This window comes from Furipterus horrens, unplaced genomic scaffold, assembly GCF_987537825.1.
Source record: "Furipterus horrens unplaced genomic scaffold, mFurHor1.1.pri manual_scaffold_7, whole genome shotgun sequence".
NCBI lineage: Eukaryota > Metazoa > Chordata > Mammalia > Chiroptera > Furipteridae > Furipterus > Furipterus horrens.
In genome coordinates, this window is record NW_028327177.1 from 24,679,515 (window position 1) to 24,699,000 (window position 19,486).

Genomic DNA, 19,486 nt, shown 5'->3' on the forward strand with positions numbered 1-19,486 from the left:
CCTGCCATGTGACCTCCACAGAATGAAAACCGGCAGCCTCGGCTGGACCCCGCGGCGCCCCGTAGTTTCACGGACAAAGATTGGTTAGGGGCGGTCCTGCGCACTCCCATCCAGGTCCCTCAGTCCCAGCCTGTCACAGCTGTGGGCGAGGCTGGGCGGGGCCCCGGAGGAGGCAGGGGACCCGCCCCCTTCGCGATCTGTGTCGGTGTGACTTGCGGCTGGCGCCCTGTCATGCCTTGTTTGCAGCAGGGTCTCCCGGCCTCGTGCATCCCAGTCCGCGCACCGGTCCCGGAAGTTGGTTAGCGCCCCGGAGTTCTACCTCAGGGTGGCTACCGTCGCCACGGTGGCGGCCACTGCATCTCGTCCCACCTCTTCGGCCCTAGGCGCCGTGGCATCAGCAGGCTCCGAGCCAATGACGGGCCAGAGCCAGTCCGCGCCCGGGTCGTCGGTGTGGAGCACAATATTCCGCCACGTCCAGTATGAAAACCTGGTGGCGGGTGTGAGCGGCGGGGTCCTGTCCAACTTCGCGCTGCACCCGCTGGACCTAGTGAAGATACGCTTTGCAGGTAAGAGCCCGCGCTGACCCTCGGTTCTTTCTCCTTGCTGGCACCCTGAACTGGTGGTAAAGATGCTAAAGGAAGCCTTGGTCTTCCCTGCTCCTTCCATACTAAGAGGCAAGTGTTGAAGATTGCTCTTATGTCCGGACTCACCTGGAACTAGATTTGAAAAAGGGGGCCTTGGTAAAGATCCGGGGGCCTCGTAAAGGGATCTGGCCTCTGTCACCCGCGTTACCCAAGAGTAAGGGATGGGGAGCGTGGGTATAAAAGTCAGAAAAGTTCTCACTGGTATAGAATGTGGGACTCAAAGCCTGATTTGTAAATAAAAAAGGGATTGTTAACAATTTAAACTTCGCCCTTAGCACACGCAAAGCATTCGCTGTTGAAGGTAGTTTGAAATCTTAGGACAGCCACATGTTTGGCAGCGCCGCGGAGGAAAGTGCCAGTGCTTAGTGCAAGGTGTAGTCTCCAGCAGATATGAGATAGAATTCCCTTGAAGATTTGTTGTTTGGCGTTTATTGTGTGGTACAAGGTCGTCCCGTGATGGAATAGGTAGCTAGAATCCAAATACTCTTCTGTTTTTTACTTAGAATTATTGAATTAAGTGCCTTAAGTAAATTAAGTATATTGAAATTAACAAAGTACTTGAAAACACTAAAATCAGGAAAAGATAGTTTCAAAGAAGGCCTTTGATAACTTTATTTGCAAGCTATTTTCTGTCATTTCAGTTCTCTTACCACTATATATTAAGTTCTGGGTTGAGAATTAGATCTGCAGTAGTGGTTTATCTTAAACAGGTTAATTCCATCCTATTCACTTGACATATTTGTAGACCACAGTAGGGGATACAGCAGAGGCACCTAAACAAAGTTCTTGCCCTAGGGGAACTTACTGTCTAATTGTAGGCTTGAGACTTAGTCATATAAAAGATCATTCTAGACATCATACAAGGGGGAACCCCCCCCAAAAAAACAAATTTTTAATTAAAAATTTGTGTATTTGTGTATTCTTACATGTTTAAACTTGTCACTTTCAAAGTACTCTCCATTTGATACAATACACCTATCAAACGTTTTTTTCCACTGCTCAGAACAGTTTTCAAACATGTTGATTTTGAGTCTTTTTAGTGCTTCTGCCATTTTTTGTTTCACCTCTTCCACATCAGCGAAATATTTTCCTTGGAGAACGTTTTTCACCTGGGGAAACAAAAAAAGTTGTTAAGGTTGAGATCAGGTGAATAGGGAGGGTGGGGCATGGGGGTTGTGTCATTTTTGGTCAAAAACTGCTGAATACTCAGTGTGGTGTGGGTAGGTGTGCTTGTAAATCACCCATCATGAAATGGACAAATGCTTTGAAAGAGTCTTCAAAAAAATTCACTGAAGCCGAACACAGCTACTCACAACAATGCCTACAGATGGGTCCATAGAACACTTACCTAGCAGGGGAAACCTGTACTGTTTTTTTTTACCCATCCCCCCTCGTAAAGCCAAAGACAAAATGGAATAAATCTTAATTCCAAACTATGAGCAGAGGTAGACTCTCAAGAAAATTAGAGATTGCTCATAGCCATATGTGTCTGTATCTGTAAAGGTTCCATCAGATCTTAAGGTTTCCCATAGAAGAACTAATATTTTGACAGTTGCAGGAGATAAGAAGCCATTCTGTGAAGGAAAAACCAGTGAACATTATCCATCAGAGAAAACCTGCAAAAACATATAATTTCCATGGAGTTTATGATGCATGCACAAATAATTTATGATGGAACATTCATTGAGCATTTACTAGGAGCAAGGCAATGAACTATGCATTTTCTTATTGACTACTCTGAACAACCCTGTAACTTTATTTTCCACATAATACAGATGAGGCTAACAGTAATTGACAAACTTGCCCAAGCCACAGGTTTAAAACGATAGAGCTGGGATTTGAACCCAGGCAGTGTAATCTAGAACCCTCTGGTACTTAACCATGCACCATGCTAGGAATCCCTGGTATACGGTGGCTTGAACACAAAGGAAAGAATTTTGGATTCGGCTATCTGCACTAACCTGTGTGACTTGGTCTCTCTCTTTGGCAGTTTTTGTCTATGAGCAGAAGAGATATCAGTTGAAATTGAGAAATAGCCATGGTTGGCCTAGTGAGTTTCAGACTGTTTGATAAGCATACCATGCCTGAAGGAAGGGAATTCTTGGTACCCGAGAAGATTGGAGACAAGTGGGGCTGAGGTGACAGATAAAGCAATTGAAATTGGGTGGGAGGACAAAGTTAAAGATCTAGGTGTTGAAGCAGGGTTTTGTAATAATAAAGCCCACAGTGTGGCTGTGCAATGGTGATAGAAAAGAAGAAAATTTAGCAAAATGGGTAACTGAAATAAAAATAGTTGGCCATAAGCATTGATGTGGTAGTTATTTTGCTTTAGAAAAATTAAGCACTTACAATAAAATTGTATTATCTAGTGACTGAGGGTGTTAGTCTTGAATTTAATGAAACCTGGACTATTTCAGTGAGCCAAATGCAAACTGGAACTCAAAGGTGTCCAGAGTAGTAGAAAAATTAGAAATCATTTCATATGAGAAATGACTGGAGGAACTAGCTTAGCTTGGTGCGGGGGAGGACATGGAAACTAACGTATTTAGAGATCTGTCATGTAGGGAAGGGGGCTGCCTTATTGTATGTTGATGTGAAGGGCAGACGGAAGTTGGGTGGAAATTACAGGGAAGCAAATTTTGGCCTGGCAAAGTAGCGGTGTCCAGAAATGAAACCATGATGACTATAAGTGGTTCAGTGGCTGAATGACAGAGGCTAGAAGATATTCTTGCATTGGGTGGGAAGGTTGGATAAGGTAGATCTCTTCTAACTTGAAGATATGCAGTCATCCCATGATACCTGCAGCAGATGGTTTCCAGGACCCCCTGTGGGGACCAGAATCCCCAGATGCTCAAGTCCCTTATATAAAATGATGTATTTGCATATAACTTACATACAGCCTCCCATATACTTTAAATCCTCTCTAGATTAGTGATAATAACTAATACCAATACAATGTAAATGCTCTGTAAATAGTTGTTACACTGTATTATTTAGGGAATAATGACAAGGAAAATAAAGTGCACATCTTCAGTACAGATGCAACCATCAGAGGCCTAATTACATAGTACACATCAGCCACATAACGTGTTTTTTTTTTCTTCTTCGATATCTTTTATCCTGGTTGGTTGAATCTGCAGGTGCAGATGGTGAACTGTAATTTTAAATCATCAGGAATGAGGAGAGATCCTGAAATAACCTGAAAATCTAATAATCCACAGATAAATCAAGGAACCAAATGTGGAATCCAGTAACAAGAATAGCATACAGTTGCGTTTCTATATATACTATTTCAAGAGCAAGTAGCATAAATAAACTAACACTCATTAATGATTGCTATGTGCCAGGCAGAATTTTAAGGGCTTTATATATAATCCTTTATAATTTTTAGAGTTAGGTTCTATTATTTTTCTAATTTCATGGCTGAGAAAACTCAGTCACAGAGTAATCAAGTAACTTAGGGTCACGTACATAGTAAATGTTGAAATTGGGATTCAAACCTAGTTAAGTCTGGTTCCATAGCATATGCAGTTAGTTTGAAACCGTGGGTAGGTATAACTAAATGGTAAAATGCTAATGGTTGGAAATGAAAATGATTCCAGAAAGTTAAGAAGCTGCCAGATTGACATCCTTTATGCCATGTAAAAACGGGAGCCAGGTCTGGGTGTTGGGAATGAGATTAGGACTAAAGATGCAGAAACTGTGAACACAGGGACAGTAATAGAAGCTACTTAGTAGTTAAGAGACTATAAATTAGCATTTGAAAGATGGGCGGAAGACTAGAGGCTGCAAAGGAAATTTAGTGGCCAATGAGGAAAATCGGGAGAGTGTGGTTTGAAACTAAACAAAAGAAGAATGTTTTAGGAGGTAAACAATGACAGGAGCTAATGAAGGACTAGTAAATTTATTTATTTATTTTTATTGACTTAATGAGTCGTAAATTTATTTTTTGAATAATGTTTTATTTATTTGGATTCTTAATCTTGGATATCTATAACAAAAACAAAACTTGTGTTGAAATTTATTTACTTAAGAGGCGTTTGGATTATTTAAGAGCTGCTAATCCAAAACTTCCTACAATATTATTTGAGTGTTCAGTATGCCCTCAATAAAAACGAATACAATTCACAAATGTGTTTATTTTAAAACACATTTTATTTTACTTTATTTTATAACAATCCTGAAATATTTATTTTAAAACAACCCTGGAAAATAATTTCCTTAACCTAAATGTTTTTCTTCTGAATTTATCTTCTTTACATGATTGTATGATATCTATGTCTATATGTGATTCAGAGCTTGAATTTTGCTCTCATCTGACTTTGTGTGTCTTTTACTGCAGTGAGTGATGGATTGGAAGTGAGACCAAAATATAAAGGAATTCTGCATTGCTTGACTACCATTTGGAAACTTGATGGACTACGAGGACTTTACCAAGGAGTAACCCCAAATGTGTGGGGTGCAGGTTTATCCTGGGGACTCTACTTTTTCTTGTGAGTAGATCTAGGAGATTTTCCGGTATTAAATAAAAGGAATTTTTGTTTTTAGTGATTTTTTGCATATTGGTTAATAATATACAAGGTTAGTCATTTAGTCAGTTTCTCTGAATTGAAAGGTTCAGGAAACATGAAATAGCTTATTTCATTCTCTGTTAGCTATTATCAGAGGCATTTGGTCTGGAAGAAAGTTCTTAATAGAAAGAAGACAAAGGGATGGAATGGAGAAGCACTTATGGAAGTCATTCCTGTGAGATGAATTCAGGAAAATGGGTTACCAAAATGAAGTTGGAAAAGCAGAGGGGAACAGATCTTGGGGTTCCTATAAGAACATGTACCACAGGAAAATCCCTATTGGAAACAGAAAGTAGAAGCCAGTTTATAGCTGGAAAGAGTTATCCTTAACCTGTAAGATACCATCACCATTTGAAATAACTGCTATTGCATGCTTACCGAAAAAGCCACGGAAAGTGCCTATGGTAGGCACAGTCAACCTATTGAGAGCACAAGAGCATGGGAACAAGGCATCACCACACTGCGGTGGAGGAGCTTGTGCTGCCTAAGTGAAAGCAAAATAGAATTCGGTTCTAGTATTGTTTAGATTTTCTTTTTTTCAGTTCTAAGACATAAGGGTGAAACTATATGTAGTATAAAATTCATGCTATTATGAATTTGAGAGTTGGGTAGGTTCTCCAAAGACAGTTTCTGAGAACAAGACATATAAGTAAGGTTTATGTGTTGAAATTTTTTTTATAATAAAACAGTATATTTGTTTCATGTTAGAATGGTGTTGATAAAGCTTGGGAAGATTTATTTAGCTGAAATCTTCTTTCAAAAGAACGTGGAAATTGGAGGTAGAGAAAATGAGTTGATTGACTCTCCTGCTGAGGAACACATTAGTGGTTTTCTCTTTTCTGCCAACTAAAGCCTAAATGTCAGTCTGCCACTCAAGTTGTGGCTCAGTTTTTCCTGTCTTTCCATTCACATTTATAACTTTTGCTCATGCTCATCCAGTTCCCTATTATAAATGTACCTGTCTCTCCATACGCAGCCAGTGCCACTTCCTACACAAAGTCTTCTGTGATCTCAGTTTCTCAATCTCTTATGATGCTGTCTGTGCTATCCTTTATTGTTATTATTTGCTGCCTATATTCCTTATTAATCTGTTAAGAAGGAACTATCGAGAGAGTTTATCTTTATTTATTTATTTATTTATTTATTTATTTATTTTTTGAGAGAGGGGAGGGAGGGAGAAAGGAAGGGAGAGAAACATCACTGTGTGGTTGCCTCTTGCTCGCTCCCAACTGGGGACCTGGCCTGCAACCCAGGCATGTGCCCTGACTGGGAAGCAAACTGTGGACCCTTCAGATCGCAGGCTGGCAATCCACTGAGCCACAACAGCCAGGGCAAGTGTTTATCTTTTTATCTACTATACTTGCCAATCATAGTACCTGAACAAAGATGTTCAGCACATATTTGTTAGGTGCCTTTTCTGGTTTCTTTGTCTTGTCTGCCCACCGTTCACCACCACTGCACCTTCTCCTCTCCTGATTTTCCCTGTTGTTTTTGTTAATTGTTGAATCTGTGATTAAAATATTTTACATATATATTGCTAGCCATATATATTTGGGGGGAGGAGAGGTATAATCTTTACAGTAAACCATTCCAGCAAATGCATTCTTGAAAAAGGTCTTATTTTGTGGCTGCATTATGCATTGACTTTTACTTTTGAGACATTATTGTTAAGTTACACACCACTTTAAAACAGACTTGACTGCTTTATGACACCTACTCAAATATTTATTAAACTGCTTGTGTTTTATTCTTTTAGTTACAATGCCATCAAATCATATAAAACAGAAGGAAGAGCTGAACGGTTAGAGGCAACAGAATACCTCGTCTCAGCTGCTGAGGCTGGTAAGACAATGTGAAATTTAAAATGTCAGATTGTGACTTGTTTTTTATTTTATTTGTCTTTTTTTTTCTTTGCATACCAGAGCTTAAATATGCTTATCTAACTATTCTAACCACAGACTATATGAAATTTCTTTAAAAAGTAGGTATTCTTATTGATTTCTCTGGATAGATTTCAAGAATTTTACTTACCACAGGGTCGTAAAATTTAGAAAAGTTATAAATCTCTAATAGTTTAAAATGATTCAGTATAGCGTTTCTTCAATTAAAGTATAATATTTCAGTTTTCAAATTATACGAGTACAATTTAGTAGCCCCGTTTAATTGCTTCATGTGTATAATACTCAGAAGGGCAAAACAAAGACCCATAAGTCTTTAAAATTCCTACTTTGAGCCCTGACCAGTGTAGCTCAGTTGACTGGAAGTTTCTCTGCAAACCAAAAGGTTACCAGTTCTATTACAGGTCAAGGTCAGTGCCTGGGCTGTGGGTTCAGCCTCTGGTTGGGTGTATGCAAGAGGCAAGTGGTTAATGTTTCTCCCTTTCTCTTTCTCCCTCCTTTCCCTTCTCTCTGCAAATAAAAATTTTGAAAAATTACAATGAAATTTTTACTTTGATACTTTGTGTGCTTTACTTTCTTAATGTTGATATGTAAGACAAGAACTATCTTACTCACTTTTTAATACCTAGCTGCTGATAGAGATCTGAATCACACAGGAACAATAAGTATCTGTTGAATGAAAGACTGCTTAGAAAACTCAGCAAATGAGAAACTTACCCAGATAGGGGTTTTGTTTTGTTCTTTGTTTGTTTGTTTTACAAAATTGTCACTTTGAATTGACTTAAGCAAGATTGTGGTAAAGTTGAGGTGGATATATGTGTGCACACCTACACGTTATTGAGGTGCTGGATTCCTGGTCCTTTTCCCCTAATCTTCCACCCCTCTGGGTTATACTGTGTCCTGCTCCTAAGTAGCTATTTCCTTACCAGAGTCTGCTTCCTGGGACTGCCATCTGTTCTCTTACACAAGGTCACGTTGTTTAAGAGCTAGGACATCTTTATCCTCACACCTCAAAGGCAGAGTGTTTCACATTTCCATCTCCTTTTTAATTTACGTCTCACTAACCACTTAGGAACTTTAACTGCCCCAAACTATGTCTCCTTTTTAGCTGTAAGACTGTGTATCAGAGACCACATCCCCATGGCAGATACAGACCCTGGGTAACCCCATTCTTTGTATAAATGGACTGTTCTTAATTTGGATTGTCATAAGTGAAAAAGTACCTGTATGCTGAGTAATCGTATTTAAATCTGCTTTTAGGAGCCATGACTCTCTGCATTACAAACCCATTCTGGGTAGCAAAAACTCGCCTTATGTTGCAGTATGATGGTGTTGTTAACTCCCCACAGCGGCAATATAAAGGAATGGTTGATACACTTCTGAAAATATATAAGTATGAAGGTGTGCGTGGATTGTATAAGGTAACGAATTATTATCAATACATTTTTAATAATAACTGACCATTGTAATTTCCCTTGGCACTACTGTCCGAGTTCTGAATGACCTGTAATCATTCCTAAAAAGAAGCCAAACCCAGGCAAGAAACAAATTAATGAAAACTGAAATCTAGTTTACAGTTTTGGGATTGTACTTTAAGCTGTGTATCCCCATTACCATAAGATGTGTTATCATGACACAGGGGGGCGTGAGAACTGTCTAAAACTTTGTGGAGTCACCCTTTCCCTTGAGTCACACACCGAGGTCACTCATTCCGTACTCCCCTCCCTGGAAACGGTGGTCCTTTGGGACTTTGCTTACTTAGTTCAGCTTTTTGTTTGTTTCATTTTAGGGGTTTGTTCCTGGGCTATTTGGAACATCACATGGTGCCCTTCAGTTTATGGCATATGAATTGCTGAAATTGAAATACAACCAGCATATCAATAGATTACCAGAAGCCCAGTTGGTAAGATGATTCTTGAAAAAAATGTACAGTATTATTTACTTTGGGGGGCATAAAATAGGCAGAAATGTTGTCATGTTTACTTTGGGAGTATTCTTGTGATGATGAGTGGTAAGTACTGACCCTGCCAGTAATTTAATTTATAGTTAAATATTTTATAGGCTAATGACACAGATGTTAAAAAAAGAACCCATTAATTGCTCAGAGCCTGTGTTAAGGGGGGAAATAGTATTTTTCACTTACAGATCCATTTAAATGTTTGTTTTCCTGTATAGTTTATATATACTTATATATTTTTAAATAAATCCTATCTAAAGAAAAGCACATGTTTTGTATTGTCATTTTAGAGCACAGTGGAATATATATCTGTTGCAGCACTATCCAAAATATTCGCCGTAGCAGCAACATACCCATATCAAGTTGTGAGAGCACGTCTTCAGGATCAGCATATGTCTTATGAGGGTGTATTGGATGTAATCACGAGGACGTGGAGGTGAGAGCATGTGGTATATCAGGATGGCTTCTAGGAGGTACCTTGCAAATCTTAAACTGTCTAGTTGACATTAGTTGTATAGCAAAGGCCAGTGTGCTGTGATGAGAACGTGGCTGGTGGCCCCTGCTTTCCCATTTCCCACTTCCTGCATATAGGAGCATGGACTTTACCTCCCTAAGGCTTGATTTGTAAAATTAGAATGTCTGGACTGATAAGGTTATAAAACTCAAATGAGATCTGTGACAAATTAATAAAACAAAATTTAGATGTTATAAAATATTTGAATGACCTAGAACATAGGAAGTCATAAAAGACTTGGTTTAATACAGTTAAGAAGACACCACACCTGCTAGGGACACCATAACTTTTGCAAATATAGCAGGTCCTGGAACAACATTGTTTCAGTATGATGTTAATGAGGTGCCATAGGACCTTAACTCTTGTTTATATCATTAGCATATGGTAAAATTGGTTTTGTTATGTGGCATTTCACTTAAAGTTGCAGAACCTATTGACTACTTAAATGAGAACTTATGCATTAGTCTTCATGTTTGGGGGAAAAGTGCTCGTTCGTTACCATGGGAACAGTTAAAACTGTTATAGGTAGATATCCTTATATTTATCTTTAGTTCTAAAAGGCCGGAGAAGAATATTTAGAATGTTTAAATTCAGTTCAGATTTGTAAATTTTATCAAGAACCCAAGTGACTCGTTCCAAGGCCATCGTTCTATTCTAGTCATTAAGGAAATTAAGTTTTATCTTGGCATATCCTCTATTTAGTATTGTCTCACATTTGTATAATATATGAGGTTTTTAATGCCTACATTAGATCAGTTAATACTCTTGCATGTTTATACATTTAAAGGCTTTTGAAAGATGGTTATTGTTAAAGCACTTTTCAGTTCGGTTTCATGGTGAGCTTTGATTGCTGGCTCCATGCCCTATGTCAGTTAAACTTTTTTATCTTCAGACTAGCTGTATAGGAAATTAAGCATCTATCTATTTTTCCTCCTAAAGGAAAGAAGGCATCAGTGGATTTTACAAAGGAATTGCTCCCAATTTGATTAGAGTGACTCCAGCCTGCTGTATTACCTTTGTGGTGTATGAAAATGTTTCACATTTTTTACTTGACCTTAGAAAAGAGGAAAAGTAAGCTAAAAGAAGATAAGTCCAGTACATCTGTCCAAGGCAGCAACATGCTCCTTTATGTTGGAAATATAAAACTCAGAAGAATATTACACAGCAACTTGACTCATAATCAAAATCGGTCAATAATCAAACTGGCTGCCATCGACACAACAGTAAAACTGACACCAAGTGGAGAGTTTCACAGATTTCTCCATCTCATTGTTTAAGCAGAAGCTGAATTACCGCATTTGCTAAATGGATTGGATGAAGTGCTTCTTTTTCTGAACTCATTTGCCTGGATTAGCTTTAAAACTGACCTCTGTGCAATAGCAAGAAAATGGCTTCTTATAAGAATGTCATCACTGTTTTATGGGTAAATTAAACTTTAAGAATTTGCTGGGAAAGATGTTGCCCAAATCCAGACCATTTTAGAATTGGGAATTTTTGGTGAGACATATTTAGTTTAATTCATTTGGAACACGCTAGAGAAATTTGAGGAGTTATGAACTTCTCTTAATTTGAGAAATATCTGACATCTGTTGTCATTCTACCACTGATTTTATTTCCAGAGGTTCTTCCATAACTTAAAATGTAATACTGGATCCCATTATTTTTTGGCATGGGTACCTAGTGCCTTTAAATTTATAAAATCTGAACTAGAATCCAGCTGTGTCAGCCCTTATTTAGCACATTTGGCTATCAATCATTTACTGGAGTGGCAAATGGATCACCTTACACAGATACTGGAATGACCGGAATTTGTTGACAAACTGCATGGAGCTGAGAAGCTTTAATTTCCTACTTCAGTTTTCAGATATATGGGTCCAGATCCCAAATAAATGACTAATCTACATTGGTTATTCCAATTCAGGTTCAAATACAAATTTCATTAATGACCATTATTGGTTTTACTTTTATGAGTCATTGTAAATATCTATAAAGTTCTGCCCCCAAAGGGATGCCAAAATAATGCTAATATTTTCATTTGCCATAAGAATCTGTAACTGCTATTTGCACTACCATCTATTTGTTGTAAATAAAACATGATTTTCAAAGCCATATTTAAAAGGTTCTTTGAAAATAAGTATTTTTAATATTTTGAAAATGTCATTGTTTTAAAAATAAAGGTGAAATTAAGTACTTAATTACATTTACTATAGTTTCTTGTAACATGCCCAGGAATACTTTATGAATTAAATGTATTTTTTTCACACTTCTGGATTATACTATAATTCATATGAAATCCTGATTATCAGTCACTATATAAAAAGTCACTATATGCAGTTGGTAGTTGGAATTTTAGAATTAGTGTGTCATTATTTGAATACCTCCTATGTACCCCAAATTAATAAAACACAATTTCTGTCCTTTAAGAGTATACCAACTTGAAGAATACATAAGTAAACATAAAATAACTATAGTTCAAGATTTCTACAAAGCTCTATAATAGTTCAGAGAAAAGAACTCATTTCACTTCTTCAACAAATAGTTACTAAGGTTTACCCTGTGCCAGGTATGTTACCAAGCATTGAGGATATAACAATAAATAAGCCGGACAAAATTCCGGCCCTCAAGGAACTTTCATTTTAGTGTGAGTGACAGAAAAACATACAAATATAAGCATAATATAATTTCAGGAATTACTATAAATTTAAAAAGCATGCTTGTGAATAGAGTTGCTATGCTAGGTAGGATGGTTGGGATCAGGAAAGCTCTCTTTGAGGAGGTAATAATCTGAAACATTTTGGCATAACTGAGGAAGTAAGCCACAGTGAGATAGAGGAAACACGCTGATAGAGAATAGGAAGTGTAAAGGCCCTGAGGTAGGAATTAACTTGGCTAGAGGGAGTGAGTGGCCCAAGGAGACTGGCCACATGGCCATTACAGTGTGGTGAGAAAGAAATGCAGGTTAAGAAAGCAGACTGGCTTCCAGTTGCAGCTTTCTCATTTTATGTTCGACCTTAGGCAGATCACTTTACCTGTTGGTCTCGTTTTCTCATCTGTAAAATGATGTCTTGGATGAGTTCCTTGATAGCAATTCCTGAGATGGGAATTCTTAGGAAAGTAACATACTTATTGAGGGAATACTCTTAGGAGAAATCTGTACTTGAGTGAAGAAAACAGGATCCAGTAGGGGAAGAAGAGGTTTCAGAAAATTAAGCCTCAGCCTTACCCTACAGTGTATTCTGCAGTATGGATTGAACCAGGTAGGTTGTCCTGCCCATAGGTGTGGGGCTGAGCCATTACTACCTGCAATGGGGGAGGAACTGGAGGAGTGGCTAGGTGCCTCTGCTCAGCTGAGGGCGATCCTCTAAATAAGGTGAAGGTATGGACTGTTAGCAGCCAGCACCTGCTGCCGCTGAGTTGTGGGTGCACCAGCCCTGTGAAAGGGTTCTGGGTGGGTCATCAACAGAATCTACTACAAATCAGTATATTAAAAATATATAAGCATAGGATTACTGATGGGATTAAATGGACTAATCCAAGTAAAGTGTTTAGCACAGTCTCTGGGCTGGTAAACATTAGCAGGGGTCAGGTCTTATAGGTCATGGTAAGGGGTTTAGAGTGCGTAAGAGATCATTCTGTGGCCGTGTGGAGAAATAATTAGGAGATAGGCAAGAAGCAGGATACTAGTTAGGCTAGTTAGGAAGCTGGTGGTAGTGTGGACCTGGTTGATGTCGAAGGTAGTTTATAGCCTGGGGAGACTAGAACAGGGTTCACATTTAAGCTGGGCATTGAAGGGAGATATTTTAAAGGGAACTTTGGAACAATGGGGAAAAAGTACAGGTGACATGTCTTGAGCAGTAAGTTGACAATGATAATGAAATGGAAGACAAAGCTGAAAGACTGGGACTAGAACCTGAGTCCTCTCAGAGCCTTACTAAACCTGTTTGGGTGTTTTGATGGATAAAGGGAAGTGAGGGGAATTAATGGAACAGAAAGATATGGCTACATCTTAGGGGTGATGAAGGAAGATTAATCAGGAGAAGCACACTTAAAAAGAAGGGGTTATCAACCATGTAAATATTTCAGTGGGATGAAGCTTAATGCCATGGAATACTAAGTAGATTCAAATTATAGAGGATAAAGACAGATTGCTAAGCAAGTCGGGCAAACTGCAAGTATTCATTTCACCATACACTTCTTTCTTGGATTTCAGCAGATAAAGGAAAGGTAAAGAACTTGAGCTTGAAAAAGTGCTGGGCATCTAGGAAGGAGTGGAAGTGGGGGAGGCTGGCAAAGCGAAAACCAGAACATGATTGTAGGGAGAATATGTGAAGATTTAAGATACAGGATTTATAAAAAAAAAAAAAAAAGCTTGCTGGAGTTTGGCACCAGCAAACAAATGGGGTGGAACGAATGTGATCCAATGATCCAAGACAATGGTGTGAGCCATGCTTTGTGAAAAGAAGACTATTATGTTTCAACATGTGCTTTTGTGGCTTGGCAATTTTAGAAAGTCATGTTGTTTTTTAAACACCACACTAAAAAAAGAGATATCAACTAATAAAAAGTATGTTTGAGTTCATGAGGCATCAGAGAGAAATTTCTTTTGGATGTAGACACTTTACTAAATATAAAATCATCCAGATAAACTGTATTACCACTTATATAGCAAGGTCCTTTTAGTGATTATAAAATTACTATATTATAGAAATAAAATACTGGGAAATGATTTATTTAACCTTTATGTCTGCTTTCTAAAAATGTGTTAGGTAAGATGGAGAATGTATGTGAGGAAAGTTGGTTAAAGTCTTAAATTTCTTTCTAAGTGAGTAAATAGAAGATAGGCTCTGGAAGTGTTGTACTTACAATGACTATCTGTTATTGGCTGCCCAGCATCTATTTCTCCTCCTAGTAGCCCAAATTTCTTGGCAGAATCTACCCTCTCCCTTCATTCTTGCCTTTGTGATTTAGATGGAATGGGCCTCAACTGCCCCAGAGGAAGGCCCTGATTAGCAGAGCCAACCTGCAGGTGCCATCTCTGTTCATAACAAATGGTTTGAAATTGGCACGGTAACCTAAGCTGGTCCAGCAGACTGACTCTCAAGGACATTATTTTCTGAGTATACTGACGTAGATTCTCTGCTGTTCGTGAAGGAGGATTCATGTAACTCTCAGAGCTCCTCAAATCCAATTCAGGATCATGAATTGGGGGCGTGAGTCCAAAAGGGAGTCAACACCAAGGCAATGACAGTTTAAGAGAAAGAAATTAGGTCCTACTTCAAACTGGGGGAAGAGAAGAAAAACTTTTCTTTCAGATAAGCTTAAGATTTAACCATCTAGAAAAAGGACTTCTGAAAAATGAAGAAACTCAGTCACAGTCACATTATATGAGATTCTGGATCAATTCTCACCCCTCACACATGGACCTCTGTAGTTTCAAATGGGTGAACCATTAATATTTTTTTATTTTGTTAGCCAGACTCACCTGAGGTTTTTTTTATTGTTGCAACTGAAAGCTTCCTACACGACACAGAATCTGCGCTACAGACCCTAAGTCTGTCACTTTCCCATCAGCTGTCATGATGCTGGTGAACTCTTGTTTCTGTGGAAATGGATGCCACCTTTATTAAAAGTGAGCACTTTCGGATCCTAACATATATTGTGTAGGTTCTTCAAAATGTTTTCAGTTTTATAGAAAAAACATTACATTATTTAATATTTATAAAAATTAAAGATTCTTCAACTGACCATGAGGGCAAAAAAGAAGATAGACCAGTAGACTTAGAAAAATAACTAAAACCTCCTTATGGTAAAAGGCCCATGATTTGGAAGTGCTCCCTATATGTTTTCTGAGAACAAATATTACCAGACGGTATGTTTATATTAAATTTCAATATATGTTAATTATGACATTAGGCTTGTTCTACTAAAGGCTACAAAATAATTAAACCAGTTCACACTCAACATGTCAAAAGAAAAAGCAACAAGATGCTTTTGAATGAATCACATTAACCTCTTCCCCACCCGGGGTCTAAACTAATTCAGAAGTAGACAAGAGGTAAGTGAAGCGTGAAATATTATCTTTATTAATAATAAGGCTGCAATGAGAGAATATGGCTTAACATCTGTATAGAGGTGGGCTTCCTAATACCACGCCCCAGACCCTTGCAGACATACACATCCAGCCACAGACAACAATGGACCAAGACTATTTTACAACCTGCCCTTTTAAAATTTATGGCAAGAAGTAAGGAGGCAAAATGCATGCTCTCTGCAAGCAGCTTATTTCCAAGGAGAGAAGAGGAAGTACTACTCATGTTCACTTCCTTGTCCCGAACTCACCCAGTGATCACAGCTTTAGCAATCAAGGTACAACCAGGAGACAGAACACACAGTAAATTTAACCAGAAGTTGAAATAATTGTTAAGTTAGGATACAGTAATATAACTATGTTAAGAGAATTCTAAGTGGCACCCTGGCACTGAGGGAGAGAGTACCCAAGGAAGGACAAGCTTGGATGAGGGCCCCCTCTGGCACTCAGACGTCATTGGATATGTGGTTGCAGACCACTGGGTGGTGAGAAAGTTTGCTGGTTTGCCTGGCCAGAGCTGGCTTAGAATCATCTGCTCAGCAGGAAATGACCCATTGGGGCGCAAGCAAGGCAAGGCTGCTGAGCAGTTTGTGAGGAATGTTGGGTGTTTCTGCAGGTGCAAAGTCAGGAGCTGAACTTTTCCACATTGGAAAGGACTCAGGAACCACACTGCTGAGGGCTGGCAAGCTAAGACGGGTGGATGGACATGCCAGGGAGTTATAGCGCAGCTAAAAGCGCGAGACTAGGAACATGCGGTGTCCCTCTCAAGAAGCCTGCAGTAAGGTGATCACCTGGCCTCCCAGGCTGGGGCTGCAAGGTAGTTGAGGGACTGTGGGTTCTGGGTATGCAAACAGCAAGGCACCATCAGATGTCCACAAACTGACACATACACACACCACTGACAGATGATGCAGCAAGAGCAAGAAAAAAGCTGCTGTACACTGAAACCAGGAAAAGAAGCTTCTTTCCTCCTGCAAAGTCCCTCCAGTATCCTCTACTTAATGTGCTCATTGTAAAGGAGAAATGCCTCGAGTCCAGCCTATTATCTCAGAGCAGGTACAGTACTGAAGGATGAGTTTGCAGCTGATAAGAGGCTTAATCAACCCCTTTGACTACTCAGCTTCCACAGCAAGATGCAGCTATCCCCTGATAAGTGAAGTTCTTGCCCTTCTCCCAGATGGGAAGACATAAAGCCTCAACAGTCAATGAACCCCTTGCTGGCTATTAATTACCACTCAAATTCAGTCATGGTCTCAGGGAATAGTCTATTAACTAAAGACTGCTTTGTAGAGTTGACCTCCACTAACTTGAAAGAGAAAACAGGAAAGAGAAGGAAAGAAGAATGATTAGCATATATAAATAAGCATGTGCATATAATGAAGAGAAAACAGGTAAAGCTCTCACAGTCCTGGTTTCTGTAACTGGACACAATTATAGTTGATATCTCGAGCTTCCACCCTCAACTACCCATTCCATATTTTCCTTACCTGTAGTGCTGGGTTCTTTACCTACCTGGTGGAGTGATCCAAATCTTTCCTCTCGAGGTGTCTGAGTCCTCAATTATCCTGCCTTTTTCTGGTTCCCATAGTTTTCCATTAACCTTTACTGCTGGCATGGAAGCTTTAGGAGAAACCTTATAAAATGTCCATGTTTTAGAATCATTTTCTGGTTCAGGCAAATCAGCAAACTCCCTTCTCACCACTCAACGGTCTGCAATTACACCTTCTCTAACTAACAAAGGGTTCTCTAACATGGCCCCCCTTGCTTCCGCCGTTGCAGCAACCAATTTCCCTTGGCAGTTGGGATCAATCCATACAGCCAATTGATTAACCTTTTGTTTTTCACCTGTTGGTTCAGTGGTACTGTATAAGGAAAGCAAAATGGCCAGGTGGCAGTCTGTAGTAGGCAGAATTCTAGGATGGACCCCGTGGTGTACACACCCTGTGTAATTTTGCCTTATGCATTGTTGGGACCTGTAAATATAATTGGATATCACCTTCGTGATTATGTTATATGGCAAAGGGATTTTTCAGGTGCAATTAAGGTCCCTAATCAGTTAAATAAAATCCAGATGGAGATAATCCTGGGTGGGTCTGACCTACCTAACTAGGAAAGTCTTAAAAGCAGAAGAGTTCATTCCCTTATCAGTTTAGAAGAAAACCAGCCCCATGGTGAAAGGATGGTCTACATGGCAAGAACCTGAGAACAACCTCTAGGACCAGAGAGCAGTCTTCCACTAACAAGAAAACTAGGGCTTCAATCACACAGCTGTAAGGAATTGACTTCTGCTAACAACCAGAAGACCTGGGAAGAGGATCTGGAGCTTCAGATGAGATCACAGCCCCAGTCAACACTTTGGTTTAAGCCTGGTGCCACCCTGAGCAGAAGACCCAGCTAACCTGTACCTAGACCTTTGACCCACAGAAAAATATACTTAAAAATATATTTGTGTTGTTTTAGGCCACTAAATGTGTGACAATTTGTTATGCAGCCAATAGAAAACTAATACAGTCTCATCTTCCAACTGGGTGAAATCATTGTTGGTTCCCTGGTAGAAGCATTCTCTTTTTGGAATTAAGATCTCCAACCCAGCAGAGCCCAAATGTCCCAGGAGAGGAAGCAGAAAGTCTGCAAATGGGTTATTATGGGTAATAGTGAGCAAAGCCAGTTCCACTTCTACAGCTTGGAGTCTGGCTATAGGAAAGAGAATACCATATAATGCTTTCTGATCCAAAGCATATTGCACCCTGTAAGAGAGAACCCCATTCTTTCAGGCTATTGTCTACCAGCTGGTACCATAATGAGTCTTGAGTAAGCCATTTCACCTTCTGTGTAGGTCAACCTCTCCCAGGTGATGGGGTGTGTGGTAAAACCAGTTTCATTCCATGGGTGAGCCCCACTGCTGTACGTCTTTGCTGAGAAATGAAGCTTCTTGAGCAGAAGCAATGCTGTGTGGGATGCCGTGACAGTGGATACAGCATTCTGTGAATCTGTGGATGGTAGTGCTGGCCGAAGAATTACAGTCAGAAAAGGCACATTTGTATCCAGAATATATGTCCGTTTCTTTGAGAAGGAATCTCGGCCCCTCCACGATCAAAGTCCAATGTAATCAGCCTGCCACTATGTGGCCGGCTTGGCCCCCCAGGAAATAGTGCCATATTAGGGACTCAGGTTGGTGTCTACTCAACAGTAGCACTAGCGTTCTATGTTGTTGAATTCATACGTAGCCTCCATCCTTGCCACCGTGGCTTCTCTGTTCATGGGCCCATTGAACTAGCACTGGAGTGTCTGGGGGAAGAAGCTGACTGACACCCAGAGTACTATTTCCCACCTCATTATTAAGAGTCTGCCCTGCAGTGAAAGCTCTTTGGTAGGCATTCTCATGGAACACAAATATCTTCTTGGTCTATGACTATTCAGAGGTCTTAACTAGTATTCTTGTCCCCACCCAAAATGTCCTTAATCCCAGTTTCTATGTGTCAAAAAAGGGACCCATCTTGGTTAACTTCCATCTGTCTTCAACATTTTTTCATCTAGATCCCCTCTCACCCACTTCTCATTTCCAGATTATTTTGAAGCAAGTGCCAGGCATCAATATCACTTCATCTTAAATATTTCAGTATCTCTTAAAGATAAGCACTATTTTAAAAGAACCACAATACCATTATTATACCTAAAATACATAATTATTCAATATCAACTATTTAATGTTCAAATGTCTTCTATTACCTTAAGCATCCAAATAAAGTTCAAATGTTGAAATGGGTTGATATTATATGAAATCTCTTTTACTTCATTTTTTTTTTCCCCTCTT

At 39.3% G+C, this 19,486-nt stretch overlaps 1 protein-coding gene across 1 annotated transcript; it reads left to right on the forward strand.

Moving 5' to 3' along the window:
• Window positions 1–105: 105 nt before the first annotated feature.
• Window positions 106–11,691, forward strand: SLC25A32 (solute carrier family 25 member 32). The gene is made up of 7 exons (XM_090283473.1): window positions 106–566; window positions 4,987–5,137; window positions 6,972–7,057; window positions 8,374–8,534; window positions 8,903–9,016; window positions 9,361–9,506; window positions 10,524–11,691. Exons 1-7 carry the CDS (start codon window positions 413–415, stop codon window positions 10,657–10,659), a joined length of 948 nt encoding a protein of 315 aa, XP_090139599.1. The 5' UTR covers window positions 106–412; the 3' UTR covers window positions 10,660–11,691.
• Window positions 11,692–19,486: the final 7,795 nt, after the last annotated feature.